The sequence below is a fragment of the Sesamum indicum genome, linkage group LG9, assembly GCF_026168435.1.
Source record: "Sesamum indicum cultivar Baizhima isolate 11 linkage group LG9, ASM2616843v1, whole genome shotgun sequence".
Taxonomy (NCBI): Eukaryota; Viridiplantae; Streptophyta; class Magnoliopsida; order Lamiales; family Pedaliaceae; genus Sesamum; species Sesamum indicum.
In genome coordinates this window covers 23,631,340-23,652,345 of record NC_142665.1, presented here as the reverse complement: position 1 = coordinate 23,652,345, position 21,006 = coordinate 23,631,340, and the positions used below count along the sequence as shown (strand labels likewise).

General features: G+C 36.6%; 4 protein-coding genes and 1 long non-coding RNA gene across 6 annotated transcripts; all 5 read right to left on the bottom strand.

Annotated features, from left to right (window-relative positions):
• Nucleotides 1-1,048: 1,048 nt before the first annotated feature.
• Nucleotides 1,049-3,680, bottom strand: EB1C (end binding protein 1C). Of its 2 annotated transcripts, XM_011100792.3 has the most exons (7): nucleotides 3,480-3,680; nucleotides 3,226-3,381; nucleotides 2,923-3,029; nucleotides 2,008-2,254; nucleotides 1,815-1,928; nucleotides 1,408-1,704; nucleotides 1,049-1,310 (listed from the first exon to the last, which is right to left on the bottom strand). In XM_011100792.3, exons 1-6 carry the CDS (start codon nucleotides 3,585-3,587, stop codon nucleotides 1,426-1,428), a joined length of 1,011 nt encoding a protein of 336 aa, XP_011099094.1. In that variant the 5' UTR covers nucleotides 3,588-3,680; the 3' UTR covers nucleotides 1,049-1,310; nucleotides 1,408-1,425. The 2 variants fall into 2 exon arrangements, with proteins under 2 accessions (XP_011099094.1, XP_011099093.1); XM_011100791.3 differs by having other exon boundaries at nucleotides 1,049-1,704.
• A 431-nt stretch (nucleotides 3,681-4,111) lies between these two features.
• Nucleotides 4,112-7,671, bottom strand: LOC105177583 (putative LRR receptor-like serine/threonine-protein kinase At4g37250). The gene is made up of 2 exons (XM_011100790.3): nucleotides 5,639-7,671; nucleotides 4,112-4,952 (listed from the first exon to the last, which is right to left on the bottom strand). Exons 1-2 carry the CDS (start codon nucleotides 7,290-7,292, stop codon nucleotides 4,258-4,260), a joined length of 2,349 nt encoding a protein of 782 aa, XP_011099092.1. The 5' UTR covers nucleotides 7,293-7,671; the 3' UTR covers nucleotides 4,112-4,257.
• A 7,330-nt stretch (nucleotides 7,672-15,001) lies between these two features.
• On the bottom strand, nucleotides 15,002-16,848 carry LOC105177582 (FAD-dependent oxidoreductase family protein). Its single transcript, XM_011100788.3, has 2 exons — nucleotides 15,862-16,848; nucleotides 15,002-15,648 (listed from the first exon to the last, which is right to left on the bottom strand). Exons 1-2 carry the CDS (start codon nucleotides 16,760-16,762, stop codon nucleotides 15,275-15,277), a joined length of 1,275 nt encoding a protein of 424 aa, XP_011099090.1. The 5' UTR covers nucleotides 16,763-16,848; the 3' UTR covers nucleotides 15,002-15,274.
• A 365-nt stretch (nucleotides 16,849-17,213) lies between these two features.
• On the bottom strand, nucleotides 17,214-18,943 carry LOC110013177 (uncharacterized). Its single transcript, XM_088884530.1, has 2 exons — nucleotides 18,482-18,943; nucleotides 17,214-18,258 (listed from the first exon to the last, which is right to left on the bottom strand). The coding sequence occupies exons 1-2, from the start codon at nucleotides 18,802-18,804 to the stop codon at nucleotides 17,403-17,405; spliced, it is 1,179 nt and encodes a 392-aa protein (XP_088740656.1). The 5' UTR covers nucleotides 18,805-18,943; the 3' UTR covers nucleotides 17,214-17,402.
• Nucleotides 18,944-19,204: 261 nt separating this feature from the next.
• LOC105177581 (stress-induced protein KIN2) lies at nucleotides 19,205-19,971 on the bottom strand. The gene is made up of 3 exons (XR_849063.3): nucleotides 19,808-19,971; nucleotides 19,626-19,694; nucleotides 19,205-19,430 (listed from the first exon to the last, which is right to left on the bottom strand). It is a non-coding gene; the product is annotated as a stress-induced protein KIN2 (long non-coding RNA).
• Between the last annotated feature and the right edge of the window lie 1,035 nt (nucleotides 19,972-21,006).

Genomic DNA, 21,006 nt, shown 5'->3' with positions numbered 1-21,006 from the left:
CCAGAGGTGGTCACATCAGTGCTCTGAAATAATTTTTTGAAATGCTTACGTCGAGATAGAGATCACGTAATCGTAATCACGGATGAAATCTTGATTTATTTTCTTGCATCAAAACATCACATAAATGAGTTTTACCTTATTTGCTGATGCATTCATATTTGTGATTCTGGCAGTTGGATTTTGGCAGATGACTGAGTCCTTGATATGCTTGTCCGATCATATGATTCTTCATGGTAAACATGTTTGCCTACTTATTCATATTGGACAATTTTTGTCCGAGATTTTGGCAGGAGAATTGGTCATCAGCTGACACAAAGCGCTGAGTTCCGATTTCATCGTGGACAGGGTTTATAGCCATGTTTAAATTCCCGTGATCATGTTTTCAACAGAACATGTTGAGCTATAATTTCGTGACAAAGAATCATACCGAGTTGTCCTGTAATTGCAACTCGGTCACTTATTATTTATTGGATTAAGTCAATAAAAATTGTCTTCTTCTTATTTCACGAGAACCACCAAAAAGTTGGATAAAAAGAGCAAGAAAATGTTCTGATTTGTATAAAAAATCACATTTTTAGGTGTTAATAACAAAAAATATATTCAGAGTGCAAGTGACGATTGGAAAGAAACAAATACAGCATTTTTAAGTCGTATATAATATTATCGTCCACTCGTCAGCATGTATTATAGGAGAGGGCAGCAGAGCAAGTGAAGAACACAAACCCCGTTAAAACAACTCAATCATTTGGCGAATAATGCAAATTACCATATATAAATGATAATAATATAAGTGAAATTGAGTTTTCAACTTAATTTAACAATACGAAAACATGGAGGAATTTTTTCCTGAAGAAATCAAGAAAACAAGGACAAAGGACAATTATTTATCTCTTGCAGTTTTGACAGCATGGTTCCATTTTATGATGCATTGACCCATTCAAAGACTAGATGATGAATCTCTATGGAAAGCAATTCAAATCTGCAGCAAGTACCAAAAAAAAGTAGTTCTGGACCTCAATCCTTTAAACTTGCTTTGCTCGTACATGGATTATATTTTCATCATGGTGGAACATTGCGCAAGCCACAAAACACTATATATGATCAAAAGGTGTTCGGACGTGATTCGTCACACACCTAACCAAGATGTCAATTGTACATATAGTGCCATAATACGTAGTCATTCTCTGAAACAATTACACATATCCTTATATCTTTGTTCCGCGAGAACAACAACTCTTACCCTTATGAAATTTGATTCTTATACGTTCTAAGCAACAAGGAGAGGGACAACAATATATTGAACCCAAAACCTGCAGATAGAAAGGACTGTCTCAAATTCTCAATGCTTCCAACTAGTACTAGGAATATGAGATAAGAGATGAAGCAGATGGAATCTGGTTTTCATACTTGAACGTAAAGACATGATCAGTAAGTGACTAGAGGTGATCCACTGCAATGGACATCAGAGGAGTCAGAAAATCGTTGCCTTGGAGATGATATATTGCTGGCAACTGCATCAACATCAACATTAATAATGCTTTTCCTCTTTTGAGAATCGGCCTTCAGCTTCTCCTCTGTCTCCTCTGATAAGACACCCAATTGTCCCACTTGCTGCTGGTGGTCCGATATCATAGCCTGAGCTTCTGCAACCACTGATGCATCATCATCTGCAGCATATAAAATCCTTTTTATTGCTTCAACTACCTGCAGCAGAATTCATAACAATAAGCATCCACATGTCAGAATGCATTCAACATACATTTTCGAAAAGACATTGAAATTCCTTTAAACTAGATTAGCTAGAAATACATTACAGGCAATTTTTCAATTTCAGGGGTCTGGCACAAGATCTCAATATCTCTCAACTTGGCAAAGTAGAAGTCCCTTTCCTTCTCTAGACTATCTACTGACAGCTTCAACTCGGTAATCTGCCAGACAAAGAAAAGCAATAAGCTACTAGATGTTCTTAATCTATGTATACAATCCTCAATAGGTGGAATTTTTAACCTGTTGCTCAAACATTTTTCGTTCTGCCTCAGGATAGACAGAAGGAGGCCCACCACTTGAAGAAGGTCGAGCAGCTTTAACAGGTTGATTTGCTGTGTTGGAATGATGTGCATCAGTCTTTCGACTATTATGAGTGGTGTGTTTGGGGGCAGATGCCGGATTTTTAGATGAAGTTTGTGATGGTGCAGATTTCTTGCCCAGCTCTTTTCCGCCCTTGCAAGCCTCTCTTCTTTCCAAAGGATTGTAACTAAAATAGACAGTAATATAAGTAAACAACAAGGTTCCTTTGGAACATTTCCACATTAGACATACAGTTATTGACATAGCAAGAAAGTTATCTAGATGCTAATAGACATCAAAGTATTGTTCCATAAAATGTGATATGCAAAACCTCGCAATAACTTTATCTAGCATATATGTATAATGTATCCAAATTTCAAATGCAAAAGAGGACCTCCGATTTTGGGTCAGTCCACATGCACCAAGGGAGAAATAAAAGGATATGGTACTACAATAATTGATATGGTGAGATGAGGGGAAAGAAAAAGAAAATTACGCAAGATGATAATCAGGTCAAATTGTTCTATATTTGAAGCTTTTGTGACCTCTCAATTTCACAGCAAATCAATATTAAGCAACAAATTCCACATATTTATACAATTCACACCATTCTATTGCTGAGCGTATAACATCTAGTTTTCGCAATTCAATGTAAGAAGGAGCTACAAAAGTTGTATGAACACTCTACATACACCATGAGAATTAGCTATCTCGAAGTTGCATACGACATAATAAATGAATAATGCAGTCTCAGAATCTGTCTATAAAGCTTTAACATACGCTTTATTAGAAGGCACTTCAACATCAAATACAGACAGGGAGAACATGTAATAATTTTCGAGCTCCAGAACTCACTTGTTTATAAGTCCTCCATTAACACAGTCACAGTAACGCTTCATCCATTGCATAAATTCCAAATTGTCCAGGGCCCTTCCTTTGATCAACTTGTTCACCTCTATGTGCTGTGCTCACATCAAAACGCAAATCCACATATACAGCAGATATAATCATTTCTCCTCAAAGAGAAGGGCAAAAATAAATTATAGGGAAAGTGAAACCAATCAAACACGAAATCACTAATCTATAAATAATATAGCATAGGTAAATCTATTCCAGGTTAAAATACAGTCTTTTAGTGAAATTAAAATGTAATAATACCTTAGTGATCTTGAGTTTGTTGAAAACATCTTGAAGGACCTTGTAATTTTGGATCATCTCGTACTCATTCTTCGCGTCAAAATTGACTTTGTGCATCGGGACCATCCCCGGGTGAACGGCATCCATCAGCTGGCATTGAACAGCACCTGTGCAAGCCTGCAAAAATCCAGAACGCAGTCGCATGATTACACAATTCCCTGAAAATAAAAACAAAAAGAAAAAGGAAGGAAGTTATTAGGAATTGCGAGTGGTACCTCTTCGACTTTGGAGAGGTTGAGATGGAGAGTAGAATTAATCCAGGCAAGAATTTCCGATCGGCCAACAAAGTATGCCGAGTCCATCATTCCGATGTTGGTCGCCATTTCTTCAAATTCGCTCCTGAATCTACGATTTAGCGAGGAAATGGAGGAGCCTGTGTGTGTGAGTGTGTTTGAAATGAGGGTTGAGCGGGGAGTTTCTCTTTTTTGTAATTCAAATTTAGTGAGGGTTTACTGCTCTTGGGCTGGGCTAAACTGTATGAAGCGCCTTACCCAAATAAAGGCCCAAAATAATAGATAACATATATTTTCCTAAAAATATTCAAATTTATGAAATTATCGAAACAAATTGGTGGGTTACAAATTTCCGATTAAGTATATGGTACATTTTCATATACTGAATTTTCGATTTATTAAAATTTTAGTTCTATCTGAATCATCTGATATCGTAATATCGAATGAACAGTCCTACGAGCTATTTTGATATACTAGATATCAATATCATTACTGGTGGCCGAAGGACTCAACCAGGAGAGCAATTTTTCTTTTGGTCATAAAACCTCTAAATTTCCAATTAATTAACCCAAAAAAGAAAAAAAATACAAGGACCCAGTTCACACCAGCTGCAGTTAGGACACAGACAAATCTTAGTACTATTGAAATCAAACCCTATTGGTCATCATTACAATCAATAATCTCTAAGACAAATAAAAAAACATGTCAGTCAACAACACATACGTACATGTCTACAGTTGGGTCCATTCATCATCACCCGCTAGTGCCCATAATAGTATGATGAAGAAAATGAAGAAGATGGAAACCTTTCAAGTGCTTGAAGGACCTCTTTTATAGATGGTCTCTTTTGTGGCACTGCAGAAATGCAACCATACCCTAATCTCAATAGTGCCAATAAGGCTTCCTCTTTTCCCTCAACGTCAGCCCGGATCGCCATGTCAGCCATCCTCAAGATTTTGCCCTTGTCTTCGTCTGCTGACATGGATGCTCCGATGGCCAATGCGGGGCCCGTCTCGTCCGATACGATAACTTTCCCAGTCAACAACTCAAGCAACACGACACCGAACGAGAACACATCCCACTTTGGGTTGGGTTTGAGGCTTCGGAGAGACTCTGGTGCGTGATAAGGCGACACGCCAATTATACTTGGGCTTGGGCTTGGAGTAGGGCCGATAGAGTAATCTTGGAAGCTGTCGCGGGAGGCCGTTGATCTCTTACTTCCAAAATTACGGGCCGATCCACCAGCTTTGGAACTGTTATCGCCGGCCACGAGCCTCTCAAGTCCAAAGTCCCCTATCTTGGGTTCCATGTCTGGGCCTAACAGAATGTTACTGGGCTTCAAGTTACCATGCACGTGCCTCTTTTCGTGGATGTAACACAGCCCACGGGCCACACCTTTTGCTATCTTGAGCCGCATTTCCCAAGGTAAATGACAAGGTGAAGAGCCAGCTTTCCCTGAAAAGTAGGAGTAGGTTAGCATCAACAAAGATCCTAATCAATCATTAAGCGCAAGTCCCTTTTCATTTCTACAGGGCAGAGTGACATTTAGCTCATGATGATAGCCGTGGCACACACATCGCTATCCTACGCTCGGTGGGCCAAGGATAAGAATTGCTAAGAGCCATGCGCTACAGGACACTATTGACTTGAAAATGGTTGCCGATGAAGAACGGAGCATTAAAGAGAAGGGGTCAGTTACAACAACTCCACCGTTCCAACTCCAGTCCACTTCTTTCCGCACACGTTAGCGTAAGCGGCTTAGGAAAGTGAACGTGGAACCGTTTCCAGTTTGTCATATAATAATGTAATGGGCAGACTGACTAGAAATAAATGTTTCATGGGACCATCAGATATCCCTATGTCTCTACGCTAGCAATTATCGGGACTGCGACATTTCTGTACACTTTTGATTAATACTTAGATAGCACCATAATGCCTAAACATATCACATAAGTCGAATTGTAATAATAGCAGGAAAATTTAATCAAAGCTAACTAGGAATGTTAGATAACAATAATTCAAATCTGTCGGTGCACACTTGTTGCAACTAAAATAAGCTTAAGTCACTGTAATAACAATTCATATGTATGTATGATGATGATTTTCGAAATGAAATTTTAACTCAAGGGGATTCGACTTACTGTAACGAGCGTTGGCGAGGCTGCCATTGGGAACGAAATCATAGATGATCAGCTTCTCGTCAGTGCCCCAGTAGAAGCCTCGGATCCGGACTAGATTCGGGTGCACCAATTTGGCTATGACTCGAACCTGATTCTCGAAATCTCTGAACCTCTCCACCCCGTTCTCCCCGATCCGCCGGACAGCCAGTGTGGTTCCATCGTCGAGCACGGCCTTGTACATTATGCTGGACCCGGACGCACCCAGGATGTAGGCTGAGGCCTTGAGCAACGTCTCCAATTCAAGTTGTTTTTCCCCGTCAACCGTTACGAGGGCCCCGTTTTTCTGCCGCATTTCCTGATTCTTGTGCGAAATTTCAGTGTCTTCGCTCTCGGAGCTCGTGGAGTCCGAGGTGCTTTCTCCGCCGTCGTCGTCGGCGGCGTGTCTTTGTTTCTTTAAACAGGTCCAGCTTCTCAGCCAGTTGTATTCTTCCGAGGATGCTGCGGACGAGGCCCAGTCGAAGTCTTTCGCGCTTTCTGCTTGCTTTCTGACAGCGTTGTTTAAGGTTTTCCTTTTCTTCAGGTGGTAAACGTACACGAAAAGCAGTACCAGGACTGCGACTCCTGCGACGTCCCCGATGACGATTCCCAGAATTGTTCCAGTCCTCAGCCCGGTTCTTTTTACTTGAGGCGGGTTTCCTGCGGTCGCGGGGTTGGAATCTATGGTTTTTGGTATGGCGGCGATTGCTGGTGGAGATTCTTGTACTGAAGCGTTGGGTAGAGTTGCGATTGAAGATGGAATTGGACACAGGTTTTTCAGTGGTTTGCCGCATAACTCGGTGTTGCCGGAGTAGGATTTGGTTGCCTGGTTGAAGAAGAGATTAGAGTCGGGAATTGGACCTGTCAGGTTGTTGAATGCAAGATCTACGGTTGCATTTGCCGGGATTTTCGCAGCAAATTCCGGTGGGATTTCTCCAGAGAGTCTGTTGAAGGAGACGTTCAAGTAGGCTAGATTACCGCCGCCGAAATCTGGCGGCAATGACCCGTTCATCAAATTGGAAGACAGATCTAAAACTCGAACTGAATTGAACCCACCAGGAAGTGAACCGAAGAAGTAATTACTCTTCAAAGAAACGGCTGTTAAATTCTGAAGGGTGGTCAAATTTCCAGGCAGGTTCCCCGCCAGGGCATTGTCTGAAAGATTAAGAACCTGAAGATTTTTCAAGTTCCCTACAAGCTCCGGCAGGCCTCCGGAGATCAAGTTGTTTGAAAAATCAAGAACTTGAAGCTTCGAAGCATTAAATAGCGAGGGAGGAATGGAACCATTAATGGAATTGTTGGAAAGGTTAAGGCTCCTGAGATGCTCAATCATGCCAAGAGTTGCAGGGACTGAACCCAGAAGCCCGGAATCAGGAAGAGACAGCCCCGTGACGCGAAAATAAGCGTCGTCGGAGCCCGGAGTCCCGCAGGTGACTCCGTTCCACGAACACGGCGTCTCATCATTGTAATTCCAGCCCTGCAGAACTCCAAACGGATCGCTCAGAACACTGTACTTGAAAGACATCAAGAGCAGCCCGTCATTGTTGAGCCCGAGAACCCGAGCCCCAAGCAGAAGAAGAATACCAAGAATTCTCCACCGCCATAAGTGGAGGAGATCAAAACCCTGGAAGCTCATCATGTCTTACAATGAACCCACATCTCTGTTTCACTAATACAAGAAAAAGGAGAGAGTGAAAAGGAGAACTTAAGAGAGAGAAAGCAAGAGAGAGAAAAGGAATAAGAGTTCACTAATAGATTTTATGGCATACGAGCGCCCATGTGAGCTTATTGTAAAAAAACAAATACGCCAAGAAAACCAAACTTCCTCACCAAAATACTCCGTTCAGACCAAGATGATACCGTAATTTATTGTTCTGGGGATATCACTTCAATAAAATTGCTATTAATGCGATGCGACACTCATTTGGATAAACAAAAAAATAAAACTAAACTTCATAAATTAATAATTAAGAGAAGCGAGGAATAGCATCTTTGCTAGGTGACAGAAAGATGGAGTCAAGAATTTTGCAGTATCTGTTCTTCCCAAACACATATATCTTATACTATTGACTTCACAAAAGGGCTCTTAGATTATTGTCTTATTTTCCCTTTATTAACATGGGATGCCACATTCTACACTGCCTAAGATCTGCTCCATCATCCTACCAAATATAGATCTCACCACTCAATGTTTTTGGACAACATTAAATACTCCTACTGTTCACGGGATAAAACTTTGCTATTATATAAGATAATTGAGTACCACCAACTTTAGTCCAAGAAATTAGTTTTCCATTACTTAACACGGATCTTTCTCTTATTATATGCATGTTGCATGTACAATTTCTTTTTTGAAATATATAAATATACAATGTATATATATTACGTACGTGACATATATATACATTAAATGAGTAAATAACAATTTATCCCTCTATAATATTGTAAATGAGCAAATTATCCACTATAAAAAAAATATAACAATTTACCTCCTATATTTTTTTAAAATGAAGCAATTTACCTTTTTTGATAGAAAAGTAAACTTTATTTTAAAAAGTATAGAAAAGTAAATTGTTGTACTTTAAAACAAAAATAAGAAAATGAATTGCTATAATTTATTTTTTTCATAAGGAGTAATTAATTTATTCATTTGCAATATCTCCCATATTAAATTGTCAAATTTTACAAGGTTTCATTGGCTTGATAGGGGACAAGATCACATTAGGAGCGCCGAAAGATCGTTTGGAACTTGGGTGAAGTCCATTCTCAGAATGGTTGCTTGCAGTTGGCTGCAATAGAAACATGCCACACTTTGAGTTTCTTATCAGCAAAGTCGTGTTTTCAGTTGCACTTCCAAATCTTGGAACTACTCGTATCTACCACCCTGCCGCATTACCAAATGAGCTTTGTACAAATTTTACCCATAAATGGCTCCTGCAAGAGCCTGGAATTTAGTCACCAACTCCTCCTCTACTTTCTCCCTTTCTAGATGCCTTTTATGGCAGCTTTCTCTATTTTCACGACTGTAAGATTAAAATAAGAAAAAACAATATGCAGCTTGCAAAGTTTTGTGAGGGGAAATGTTGGTCCAGATCGGAGCAAAGGTATATTACACATGTTATATGATCAACATATAATTCAAAATTTAAAAAAGTGACGATGATTCAGGCAATATTTGTCTGTGTATGCATTTCACATCGATAAAAGATGAGAGGGACTCGCACGATTTATAAGTTTAAGAGTTCCTTTCTAATACGTATGGGTGACTTTTTTTATGATAAAGCTGTAATTATCAATTCAAGAAGACAATACCTTGCACAGGAATATAATCACTGGCCATGTGCGGATACACATCACATCAATGTAATAAGTGTAAAAATTTCTCATCCCAAATTTAATAATTGGGGGGTTCCATTATGGGAGAAAAGGAAAAGAGGAGGTGGGATTTCCTTTATAGTTGTAAATTTTCACCATCTTTCACTTTCTTCCTTACCGCCATTTTAAAAGAAAGAGGGTGGTAATGATGTTTGAGGATTGAGTTTCTGTGGGAGCCAAAACAAATTGTAGTAGAAAGTAATGACTACTTTCCTATGTCTAAAAGAGACGGTCGTGCGACTCCTTTTGGAAAAAGAAGGGGGGGTGGTAGGTTAGTCCATTTTTGGATCCTCTATATTTTGTTTTACTTTTCATGAATATATAAATTAAGATACATAATATATATAGAAAAATAAAAATTCATTTGTTCGAAATAATAATCTTAGTGATATTTTCAACTAGAGAGCTCTCCTTATGAAAATCCTCAAAAAGTCTTCACGTATTTTATTACAATGTAGATGGAATGAGGGCATCTGAGTTTGAACTCAATACATTTTCGTTAGTGAAAAAAAGTGATATTAACTCAATCATATTGATGATTTTCAAAGGATTATCGTAAATTAAATAAATCAGAATCTCTTATAATAATACAATAATATACCATTTCGTATTATATTTCATAACGTTGACCCACAATTAGAGGGATCTTATTTGAAGTTGTTGTCACTACGTCGTATGTCTTTATCTTAATTTCCTAAGCACCTTAAAATAAGCTAAAAGGTACCAAGTTTTATAATCAAAATATAAAATTTCATAAAAATTGGTCTCCCGACTGCGACATATGTTACCATCTGAACTGTAAGTATGAAGCTGGAGTTTGGGTTAAAGTATTAAACTTTGATGGATGATGAACAAGTACTCCTCAACTGTAAGATTTAAATGCAACCAACCAAAAATGTAGATACATAATTGGAACATTAAAATTAAATAGCTCCTTTTGTTGTAATCATAATAATTAAGGATATTTATATGATTGCTGATTAATGGCAATGGTGGCGTGCTCATTAAATTACCGATTTTTAATGTAGTCAAGTTTAGGTGGGTCGAAAAAAATTGTTGCACTTCTCAGTAAGTGCTTTGTTGAGAAGTTGGGCCTTTCTTTTTTTCTATTTTTTTGGGTCATCGATAAAATAAGTCTGATGCTAAAAATACATATGAGTAAATTACTTCTTTATGACAAATACAGAGAGTTAAGTTTGCTATTATTTTTTCATATGCAGGTAATTTACTTATTTACAATATCACAGAACGGTAAATCACATTAAACTCAATAAAAATGTTCTAATTTCCACTTCTTAGAAGTGATATAAGTATATGTTGAATAAGCCACCACCAGAAGATTACTTTAAAAATTGTGATATATATTGACGACCTAAATATTATAAATAAAAGAGGGTTTGATAGAAAAAATTGAAAAGGAAATTCCACAAAAGGACCAAATAAATAGAGGAATAAAAGAATCAAAACCTTTTAAATAAAAGTTAAAAAGGCAGCAAAGGATATATAAGAGATGGTGGAACATATTTGGTATCCAATCCCTTTGTCATGGGCGCAACAAAAAGCGAAACGGCACTCCTATGCCCATCCTTTTGGACTCAAATATAAAGGAAAAAAATGCAACAAATCATCTCTTCTGATACGGTAAATAAACAGATTATTTTTTTATTAAAAAAATAATAATTTACCTTCATATATTTTTGAAAATATAGCGATTTACCCCCTATATTTACTTTCATTTTAAAAAACACATGGGGTAAATTGCTCTTATTTTTTTTATATGAGGTAATTTGCTTATTTTCAATATCACATGGAGTTATATTGCAATTTTTTAAAATTCATTGTGGTAAATTGCTATTGTTTTCTTATATGAGATAATTTACTCATTTGTAATATCACATTGAGTTAAAATTGCATTAAAACTCATATATTGTATAAATGTTTTATTCAATTTCCTATGACATTACTAGGGATAATTGCATTTACACCTATATATAATCTATGGTCTATTTACACAAATTATCATTGTCTTTGCATACAGAAACCACTTCTAATATTCAAAAAATGAAGATAGTTTGTGTAATGATGTTGATATTTTTTAAGGTGTATGTGCAACTTTTCAAAAAGTATGGATGATTTGTGTAAATAATATTGACGTTTTCAATAAATATATGATTGAATAATTTATGTAAATAAGTTATATATCAGGGAGTGTAAATATATCTATCCTTTATCATCATTACTTTAATTATTGATGAAAGGGGAATTTTGCATACAACTTTTAGGCATCATATCAATTCTTTCTTATTAATTTATTTAATAATAAGATTAAGTTATACTAATAATATTATAATTTTAATCCTATAAGTATGGGATATTGACAATTTTAGTCCAGCAACAAATTTATTTTAATAATTTTGTCCTATAAATTTTAACAATCTTCTTACCATAAAGATAAAAATGATCAGAATTTGATAAAATGGCCAGAAAAGTGCACATGACCAACTTAATTCTTCCCAACTAGTTTAATAATTTTTTATTATTTTTTTTCAATGTACAAAAATTTTAAAATTATAAGTTAAAATTATCAAAATGGATTTGTAACTATAATTTTTGCAAATATAATATAAGCATATAATTATATCTCAACACCATAACAAAAACATAGTATTTTGAGTTTCCCATGATATATCATACTTGTAAAAAGACATACTCTAGTCTTAACATCAACATTACATAAAATCCCTTTCCTTTAGTTTCATGGTAGCATTGCGATGCAAAAAGCCACTATGACTGCAAAAAAACACTGGACTTGTCATCATAATAATAATCAACACATACAACTTTCAACATTGAAGTGATGATGGTGGTGGGTGCATGTGAATTTTAATTTACTTTAAACCCATTATATATATATATATAATATTTTCATTCCCACTCATTACTTGTCAGATACTTTAGGTAGTGTAGCTTTAACACATATGGAATGTATCATATCATGTATGTATGTGCTTAAAAAACTAAGAGGGGTAGGGTTAAGATTAAAATTGAATCGACAAGTTTAAAATTATGAATTTAAGTTTTATCAAATATGAAATATTCGTTTAATTTTATGTGAATGATTGTAATTTACTTTCAGTTATATTAATATATTGGTCGAATTGAAAATTAATTATATGTTTTATTTTTAATATATTAATGTATTAGTTGAATTAATATAATATTAGAAAAATAATAATAATAAAAGGGGCAGGCAGTCGTAGTCCAACATTAACTGAGAATTAGTCAAAAACTGAGCTGTGATTGCACGTGCTTTGCCTCCTAATTAATCTTAATTATTAAGGAACAAGCAAGAGAATGTGATGGATCATGGGCCTTAATTGTTTATATACATACGTACATACATACTACATAGGGTGATTAACTTGGATAGTTGTAGCAGTGGTGGTCGACCCCGACCCCGACCCCGTGAACAGGCCACTCAATAATTCATCTTTCTAGTCTTAAAAATTAAGGTTAATGAAACAAATTATGGACGCTTTCGGTGTGGGCTAATTGTCCGGAGCCCCGCCTTTTACCTTTTCATCTGTCTCAAGTTTTGTCCATGTATTGTACCAGTATTTTAATTGCATGGATTTGCGCGAGATATTGCTAATTTTAGCGTACGGACCAAAGTTTCATAAAGCTGGAAATACAGTTGTTTGCATTAAGCACATACATATACTATTACAAATCCATAGATTCATCTCCAAACTCAATACCCTATTTGATTTTGGTCATTTTTCGTCATTTATATTGAATAGAGTTACACGTAAGATGAATTAAATTTCAAAAAATGTGAGTATAATTTATGGTATTGATGGGATGTTGCAAGGATAGCAGAAACAAACGCTCTTCCACACCCCACACAGTCCAATTGGTACAAACGTATATTGAGCATATAGGGCAATTAATTGAGCATGGAATATAATTAATATAGAGTGTACAGAACACAGAACAAATGTTTGTTAAATCACCTATACCACGACTCCCTAGGTTCCAACCTGAACGTAACTTTATGAAATTTACATCATATTTATACCTAAATAATTAGAACAAATTTGTTGCTCTTACACGTAAATGTATAGATATATATAGTAAATTAATGGTGCATTCATGAAGTTGTGATGGGGGGGTGGGGTGGAATAGGGAAATGTGTGCATGACGTTCCGACCACGCCATGTTTGTGTAGCGCATGCAAGGGAATTATTACATAGTCAAAGGACCAAACTTAGTGCAGTTGCAACCCCCTTAGTTTTCTTTGGTCAGCTAACTTGTCTGTCCCCCCCGTTCAACATAGGTGAAATCAATGGCTGGCTGCATCCTCAATGCATGGTTTACTACTTTCCAAGAAATTTTCATTACTTTGGATGCTTATCCAGTTTTGCACTGCCACAAATTCATTCTCTTCTTGGAGTTGGGACCCTGAAATTTCTCCAAAATATCACTTCTCATTTACATAATATATATTAGCATTTTTGTATCAATAAAGTTTAGTCTAATTAACAAAATTGAGCTCTTATGACTTTAAAATTATGGGTTCACATTTTACAAATATGTGAGATATTACCCTACTGTAATAATAAGTATTATTCTATTTTATTAGTAATTGATTAAATTTGGTTATATAATATTGATAATTAGTATGTAATTGTTATCATTGAAGGTTGTTGTTAGATATAAATATTTAATAGTACTGGTTATTATAATTAATTTATTAGCAATATAATATTTGACTGCGTTCACTCAAAAAACAAAAAAATCATTATTATATCTTTTGAGAATAAAACTGTAAATTCTCAATGTCTTGTTAAATCTTGCAGATAACGTACAAAACAAAGTATGTAGAGTGAGAAAAAAGAACACCAAAAGAATATTATCTTGACTCACTCCTTAAAAAAAAATCCAAATAAAAAAAAATCTAAATTCCAATATATTTCGAGGAGATATGATCTATCGTGAGTTCGTATTGAAGGGGGGTGTGATCGTACAGAGTGATTTAGTGACTAAAGAAATGTATAAATGACGTTGAGTTAGCTTTCAGCATAAGTACTTCGATGTTCAAATTACTTATGAAGTTCATAGATTGAAATATCGAAGCTAAAAGACAATAAATACTGTATATAAATACTTATTGTACTGAGAAATTTTTTTAGTGTTTGACCTATGCACGGATGACATGTGGGGTCAGGGGATTAGGACATATGTCCTTCATCCGAGGGTGGGTAGTGGTTGGATCCTAATGGGCTTAGCTATGTTTGTGCCTACTTAATGGCTAGATCTGCTCGGCCTTTCCCAGTGTTGGGCCTCTTCTGGGCTGGGCGCCCCAATGTATTGGATCCAAATCACAAGGAAATTTAAAAAAAAAGGTCACACTGTGAGCGCATGCATTAAATCTGTTCAATAATTAAAGTACAATTTAAGATGTATAAATTTGGTGTTAATACCATGCTAAATGACCATATTATTTAAAAGTTTAAACTGCTAAATATATGAAGTATTCAGTATTTAATATCGTAGTAGGATTTACAATGCAATTAATCAGACTTGATTCAAGTAAAAATTTTCGGACACACAACAACAATAACAACTATCATGACGTCTTGCCATATGGCCCTTGCAGCATATTATGGCATTACAGGGCTTCGTAAGTTTTGCTTCTGATGGTGGTTAGGCCATGTTTTGAGTGGGCCTTGTTTTTTCCTTCAAATGCATGCTGTGTGGTGAAACACATCAACAAAGGTACTGGTAAAAGATAAATTCATCTTACGTGAACTCACACAACTGCTGAAATGTTGGCCACTCATCTAATTTCAACCCAAGTTTGCATTCATAAATTTGATGAAATATATAGAGATCAAATCTGAAAATTCACAATCTGCAACTATGATTCACATCTGCTCTATAAGCACTATATCTGAACGCTTCCCCCAACGATTAGAATAAGAATTGGTAGTGATGTTTTTCAGATCAATGGCGGCCAATGTTGATTTATACATCGTCAACGTGCAGTTCAATCCCGCTACATACTACTTTTCCACTCTTTCAGACACCACTTCACTTCTTTCTTACTCGTCAATCATACATTAATCCACAAACAACATTGTTCTTGTCCCAATAGAGGATTAACAACTTAGTGGGAAAAACTCACATCAATTTGCATTCTTGATGAAAGATCTCAAGTATCAAAACTTGCAGCATGTCCATCTACTATTTTCTGCCACGAAGAAACCTGGCAGGACTAAATCGGCTAACATCCGTGATGCTAGCAGTGCCATCCATTACAAGCTCAGCCACGGCTGCACCTGTGGCTGGACCATTGAGAATCCCCCAACAACTATGCCCTGTGGCCACATAACACCCCTTCACTCCAGGAACTTCTCCAATGACCGGCAGACTGTCGTCCATGCAAGGCAAGAAGCACGCTTGCTCCGCCTTCACTCTGGCTTCGCCTTCCATCAACTGGCTCGACACGTTCCTTGCTACTGTCTTAAGCACCCGTATGGATTCAGGCACGGGGATTACCTGCTCCGGGTCGTCTGGTACCTCGGCCTCGGCTGACATTCCACATATGTACACTTCCCCTGTTAATTCAACCAACAAATGATGTTACATTCACAAAGCTAGGTTATACTCCCACATACGTATGAAGAAACAGGAAAGAGTTTAAACTACGTACATAATACATATCGTAGTTAAGTTTTAAGACATTCAATTAAATATATGCTAATGATTCCTATAAAGTTTTCTCTGACATTAACCAAAACTAAAAACTGAACTTCAGTGTGAATAAATACCTGTTGGACGGGGAAACACCTCAGGGTCCATGGGCTGCCCACCATGGGCCGGATAGTAACTCAAAAACAATGCGTGAGGGGTAATCGAATCCGGATCTTTCGGCTCCACAACAATGCTATGAGCCTTAAGCCCATAAACTCTAAACAACGAGCTTAAAAGTGACAAATTGCCAGTCCAAGGCCCAAGTGCCAAAACCACCGTGTCGGCATCAATGGCTCCGCCGCCCTCCAAAACCACCGCCTTAGCCTCCCCTTCCGCCACCTCCACCCTCTCCAATTTTCCTATAACCACCTTTAATCCATACTCTTCCACCGCCTTCGACAGCAATGTCTTGGTAAACAGCTGCGGCTGCACTTGCGCCGTCGTCTCGGTCGTCCCAATAGTCCTTGGGCCTTTCGCCGGCCCATCAATCCAAGATGGAAGATTTGGGCCAGATTTTCTGTTCAATTGAGCCGATGACGCCGTTTCTGTTATTGAGAGGCTGAGAGTGGTAACGGGGCGATAACCGTACAATTCCGCGCCGTTGAGTTCTTGGGCCAGTGAACGGTGGAGATTGAAGCTGGCGCGTGCGAGTGAAGAGACTGGCCCGCCGTCGCACCAGTCTAGGGCAAGGAACCCACCAGCCTTGCCGGATGCTGCGCAAGCAATTGACGATTGTTCGACAAGTGTGACGGCGGCGCCCCTCTTGGATAAAAAATAGGCGGTGCACACACCGATGACTCCTCCGCCGCAAACAACCACTCTTTTCGGTGGGTTTTGAGTGTCCATAGGCGGTGATTTTGACGAAGAGCAGAGAATCGAGAACTGAATCGGGTTTAATTTTGGTTGTCGGACTCCGATCCGCAGTTGCCTGGGGATTATTGAGTTCGGAATTGGAACTGATACCGTCACTGTTGGCATTTTTACAAGTCGCCGGTTTACGAGCCGACACGTGTCGCCAGTAAAAACGTCTAGAGATGGCCTTGACGCTGCAGAGAAAAATTCTCATATAATTTTACAAATTTCTCTAAAATATTTTTCATTATCAATTAGAAATTGATGGGACTATTTCTTTTTTTAATTTGCTTTTGTCTTGTACAAGCTATTAGACAAAGGAAATAACAAATGTATGCTTAATTATGACAAATTAAAAAAAAATATAAATATATCATTAAGATATTTTTATTAATAAATTATACGAAATGTTAAATGAAGGTAAAAATAAAAATTTGTATACATTTTTTTTTTACTAATTTCCGTATTTTTTCATTTAAAGGTATAATATAATTTTAAAGTCTTTTGAAGAAAAATATAATATCACATTTTATAGGTACATATTAACACCAAAAGAAAAATAAAAGTTTCATCAAAATATTATAAATGTAAGGAGGAGATTTTCTCATTCTATAAACACTATCAAGTATGTACAAAATATCAAACAAGAATCACAGACAAGCAACAAATGTACACTTATGATCACTTCTTTTACAATAAATACTACTCCAACTGATTTCATTACAACTGCCTCCCAACACAAATAGCAATCCCATACATAGAAACCTCACTCCCATCTGCACTCAATCCTGTCTGTGTTTCTGAAGCTGAAATTAATCAACAAACTCCCATCCATTCTCCTCACCACAAAACTCTCCACCAAAACATAGCAACAAAACTTTCTCCACCCGTTACTACTGCTTCCAATCTCCTTACTACCACAAACTCTCACATCCCTCTCCCCATCAAACCACCCTCTTGTCCCCTGCACCCACCTCATTTTCTCATACACCGCACAACTCAAACCCACACTCACTCTCCTCTTACAATCTCCCTTTACCTTAAACCAAACGAACCCATCCCCATCCTCTCTGCCGTCTTTCTCAGCTTCCATCCCAAGAACCAGACATAGCAACCTCTTCACTCTCGCATCGACAACCACGACGTTATTCTCTTGATTCTCGTTTTCGGCTGAGTATATCCGCTCCCACCACTGCTTAAGGCTCAGTTCATAGAACAAGGTTTTCCTCATTTGATCATCTATTCTCAAGTTTTCCTCTTTCACGAATACAAAAGGGCAGTACCAGCTCCCAATCACGGTAGGAGTCGAACGTCTTGCGTATAGTGGGAAACTACCCTCAGGAAAGTCCAGTGAACCTGAATCATGGATGCCTGGAGCGTCGTGTAGATGGAGTTTAAACGAAGGAGTGGCGTAGACTTGCCATCCGCCTTGTCTGAGGAAACTTGGAGGATAACCATCCCATTCTACTGATTTGGCAAAGAATCCACCGCCATGATATGGACGAATCTCAAACTGTTGGTATCTGTCTCTGTAGTCGAAAGGCCTGATTTTTGGATCCACACGAGTACTTTTGAAGCAACACATTCCCGAGTCTCCCTCCCTGGAACATGTGTATGCTTGTCTGTAGAAGTGATCAAAATGTTGAAAGTAATGTCTGAACTGAACAGCAAACAGTTGAAATAGTGACAGAATCAGCATGCAAAAGAATTATTCATCAGTTTAAACTTTGATTGGATGAAACGAGTGCTAGGATTTGTAAGGCATAAGTAAAACTGTGTAAAAACATGAGCAGAATCTAAATTAAGTTAAATGGTGCAAAAATGATGAAACAGAAGCCGATATACCCTTTTCGTCTTCCCTTAGCTTTGATAATATAGTAGCGATTGGACGAAAGAGGCTGGTCAAGAACAGGCACGAACCACACCTTTGTAACAGTAGCCGCCTCCTCGTGCAATGATGGGTGCACCACCTGCAAGATCTTGTCCGAAGGGAATGGCAGCCTTTTGATTCTGTCATTCTTCCACATCCCACAGCAAAAGGAATCCATCACCTCCGATTCTTCATCTGAAATTACCAGATGCCCTGAATACTGAGAATCCGGCTGTGGCCGCGCAGAGACTGCACCAGGAAACTTGCGGTAGAGCGAACGCGGTCTTGTTGCATACATCTCTAACTCTCTCTAGTATTCTACACTTCTCTCACATTGAAAAACGGACATCAAATGAATAAACATTCTAGATGAGCATGTCAACAATTATCAGGTTTCTACATTTTTCTTTGTATTAATCTGATCAAGAAAGCCTTTTTTCTATGAGAAAGTTGATCGGCAGGTCGACTTTTATGATATGTTTTCCACTTTTCTTCATGTCTGCACTCAGAAAAGCATGTCCTTTAAAGTCACCTGCTTTTACTCCACTTTTGCTTTGATTTCTTACATCTTTGCAGCTAATCAATGTGTTCATTAGCACTTAACACCCACTTTTCTTTTATTACAAAAAGAAAAACCACCATCTCTTCCTAATCACAATTGAAAGATCAACGACTCTGTGGGTTTTCAAGCGGTAATCAAATGTACCATAATTGTTGGAATCATTCATTAATCATATAAAAAATGACTAAATTGTCTATTATTACACGTAGAAGCGTATTAGCCCGCCCTGAGACAGACAACTATGATCATGAAAGAAACAAGAAATTCTAATTGTTGCTGCACTAGATTCACTTGTTCATTCCAGTGGAATCCTTGATAGCATCAGCAGCTCCCTGTGCCTTAGCAGCCATCTGCTGACCACCCTGCAACAATTTCCACGTACCATGTTCATAAACACATCAGAATACTTAAATTTTAACGCGAAAACTCCTAAAAACGTGCAATTCGATTTTATTTTTTTGTAGTATTTTCTTGTAATAAGCGTAGCAGCTGATATGTTTTCAATTTTTCATTTATACTATTTATTGTTTTTAGGATGGCTGAGATTAATTTGGAACCTGCTGGATGGACTGACTGGCGGATTGAGCAGTGTCCTTGATGCTATCCATTGTCTGGCTAGCCTTCTCCTGAAAAATAGAGGGAAAGAAAAAGGAAAAAGATAATTAACAGAAGATTAGTCTGTTAATCAGAGAATGGATTTAGCAATTAATCATGGAAGTAAATGATTAATGAATTTCACCTGAATTTGGCCCTTGGCCTCACCAGCATTGTAATTGGCTTTGGCCTGATCCATTCTTGGTTTATCTTTGGTAGGGGAAGTGTTTTAGACACTAAGTGTGATTATTGGAAAGTTTAAGGTTCTTAATTGGCTGATGGTTTGAAGATTTTGTGAGCAAGAAAGGATATATATACTACCTCTTTGGGACTATTTCTCTGCTTGAATTTCGATTAAATGTGGTCACAAACACACACAAGCCCTATTATCAAGAATCAAGAACGTTGGACATGAAATTTCGGTCATATACTATGTAGCTTCATCTTCATTTAAAATTTCTATTTATCATGTTATTGATTTGGGTCGAGTTAAACTCAATTTATATAGAAGCAAAATATGACAAATATATCAATTAATGCCTCCTCAATTATTTTGTTTGCTCTTATGCTAATTGCTAAATTTCTTTATTAGAACAGCAGTAATTTGTTTCACATTTTATGTGTGTGCAATTTTTATAAATATTATTTAAAATAAAATATAAAATAATAAGTTAAATTAAATTTACAAAAAAATAATGATGAAAAAATGAATGAAAATAACAATTAAAAAAAAAAAGAATAACTATTGAAAGTTATTGAGGGAGTGAGAAGTTAGATAAGTGGGTGGGAAGTTAATAGATAAATTAATAAATTAAATTAAGTATTAAAATTGACATACCAAAATAATTGAGACACCACTTGTCCCTCTTCAATTATATCTACGAGCATATGTGAGTCACATGTGCGTGCATAATCAATTTAAGATTTAAAAAAATATAATTATTTTAAAAATATATTAATTAGATTAACAAAATATTTAAAAATTGTAAAATTTAGAAAACAATAAAAAAAATGAGAGGAGAAAAGAGAAATGAGAAGTTAAGAAGAGAAAGAAAAATAAAAAGTTGGGAAAAGAAAAAAAAAGGTTAAATATTAAAAAAAATAAAAAATTGACATAACAAAATTAAGTGAGACATCAGAAGGGTGCTTTCACTTTATATAAAGTATAGATAACTAACTTATTTAACTTTAAAAATTTTATATTATAAATTATTTTTTTCTCTTTATTTCTTCTTTTTTTATTTTTAATGTAATGTATTAATTTATATATTTTATTTATATTTATAATATATTTTAAAATATATAAAAAAATTATTCATTATATGCACGCAATAACAACTACTA

What these genes read in the sequence shown, in the direction of transcription:
- EB1C (XM_011100791.3), bottom strand. Translation starts at nt 3,587, where the DNA reads ATGGCGACCAACATCGGAATGATGGACTCGGCATACTTTGTTGGCCGA. An exon ending in AATGGAGGACTTATAAACAA is followed by an intron (nt 2,255 to 2,922) that starts GTGAGTTCTGGA and finishes TGTCTATTTTAG; the next exon opens with TTACAATCCTTTGGAAAGAA. An exon ending in CTGAAATTGAAAAATTGCCT is followed by an intron (nt 1,705 to 1,814) that starts GTAATGTATTTC and finishes ATTCTGCTGCAG; the next exon opens with GTAGTTGAAGCAATAAAAAG.
- LOC105177583 (XM_011100790.3), bottom strand. Translation starts at nt 7,292, where the DNA reads ATGATGAGCTTCCAGGGTTTTGATCTCCTCCACTTATGGCGGTGGAGA. An exon ending in CCTCGCCAACGCTCGTTACA is followed by an intron (nt 4,953 to 5,638) that starts GTAAGTCGAATC and finishes CCTACTTTTCAG; the next exon opens with GGAAAGCTGGCTCTTCACCT.
- LOC105177582 (XM_011100788.3), bottom strand. Translation starts at nt 16,762, where the DNA reads ATGCCAACAGTGACGGTATCAGTTCCAATTCCGAACTCAATAATCCCC. An exon ending in GGTGTTTCCCCGTCCAACAG is followed by an intron (nt 15,649 to 15,861) that starts GTATTTATTCAC and finishes TTGAATTAACAG; the next exon opens with GGGAAGTGTACATATGTGGA.
- LOC110013177 (XM_088884530.1), bottom strand. Translation starts at nt 18,804, where the DNA reads ATGTATGCAACAAGACCGCGTTCGCTCTACCGCAAGTTTCCTGGTGCA. An exon ending in GCTAAGGGAAGACGAAAAGG is followed by an intron (nt 18,259 to 18,481) that starts GTATATCGGCTT and finishes TCACTTCTACAG; the next exon opens with ACAAGCATACACATGTTCCA.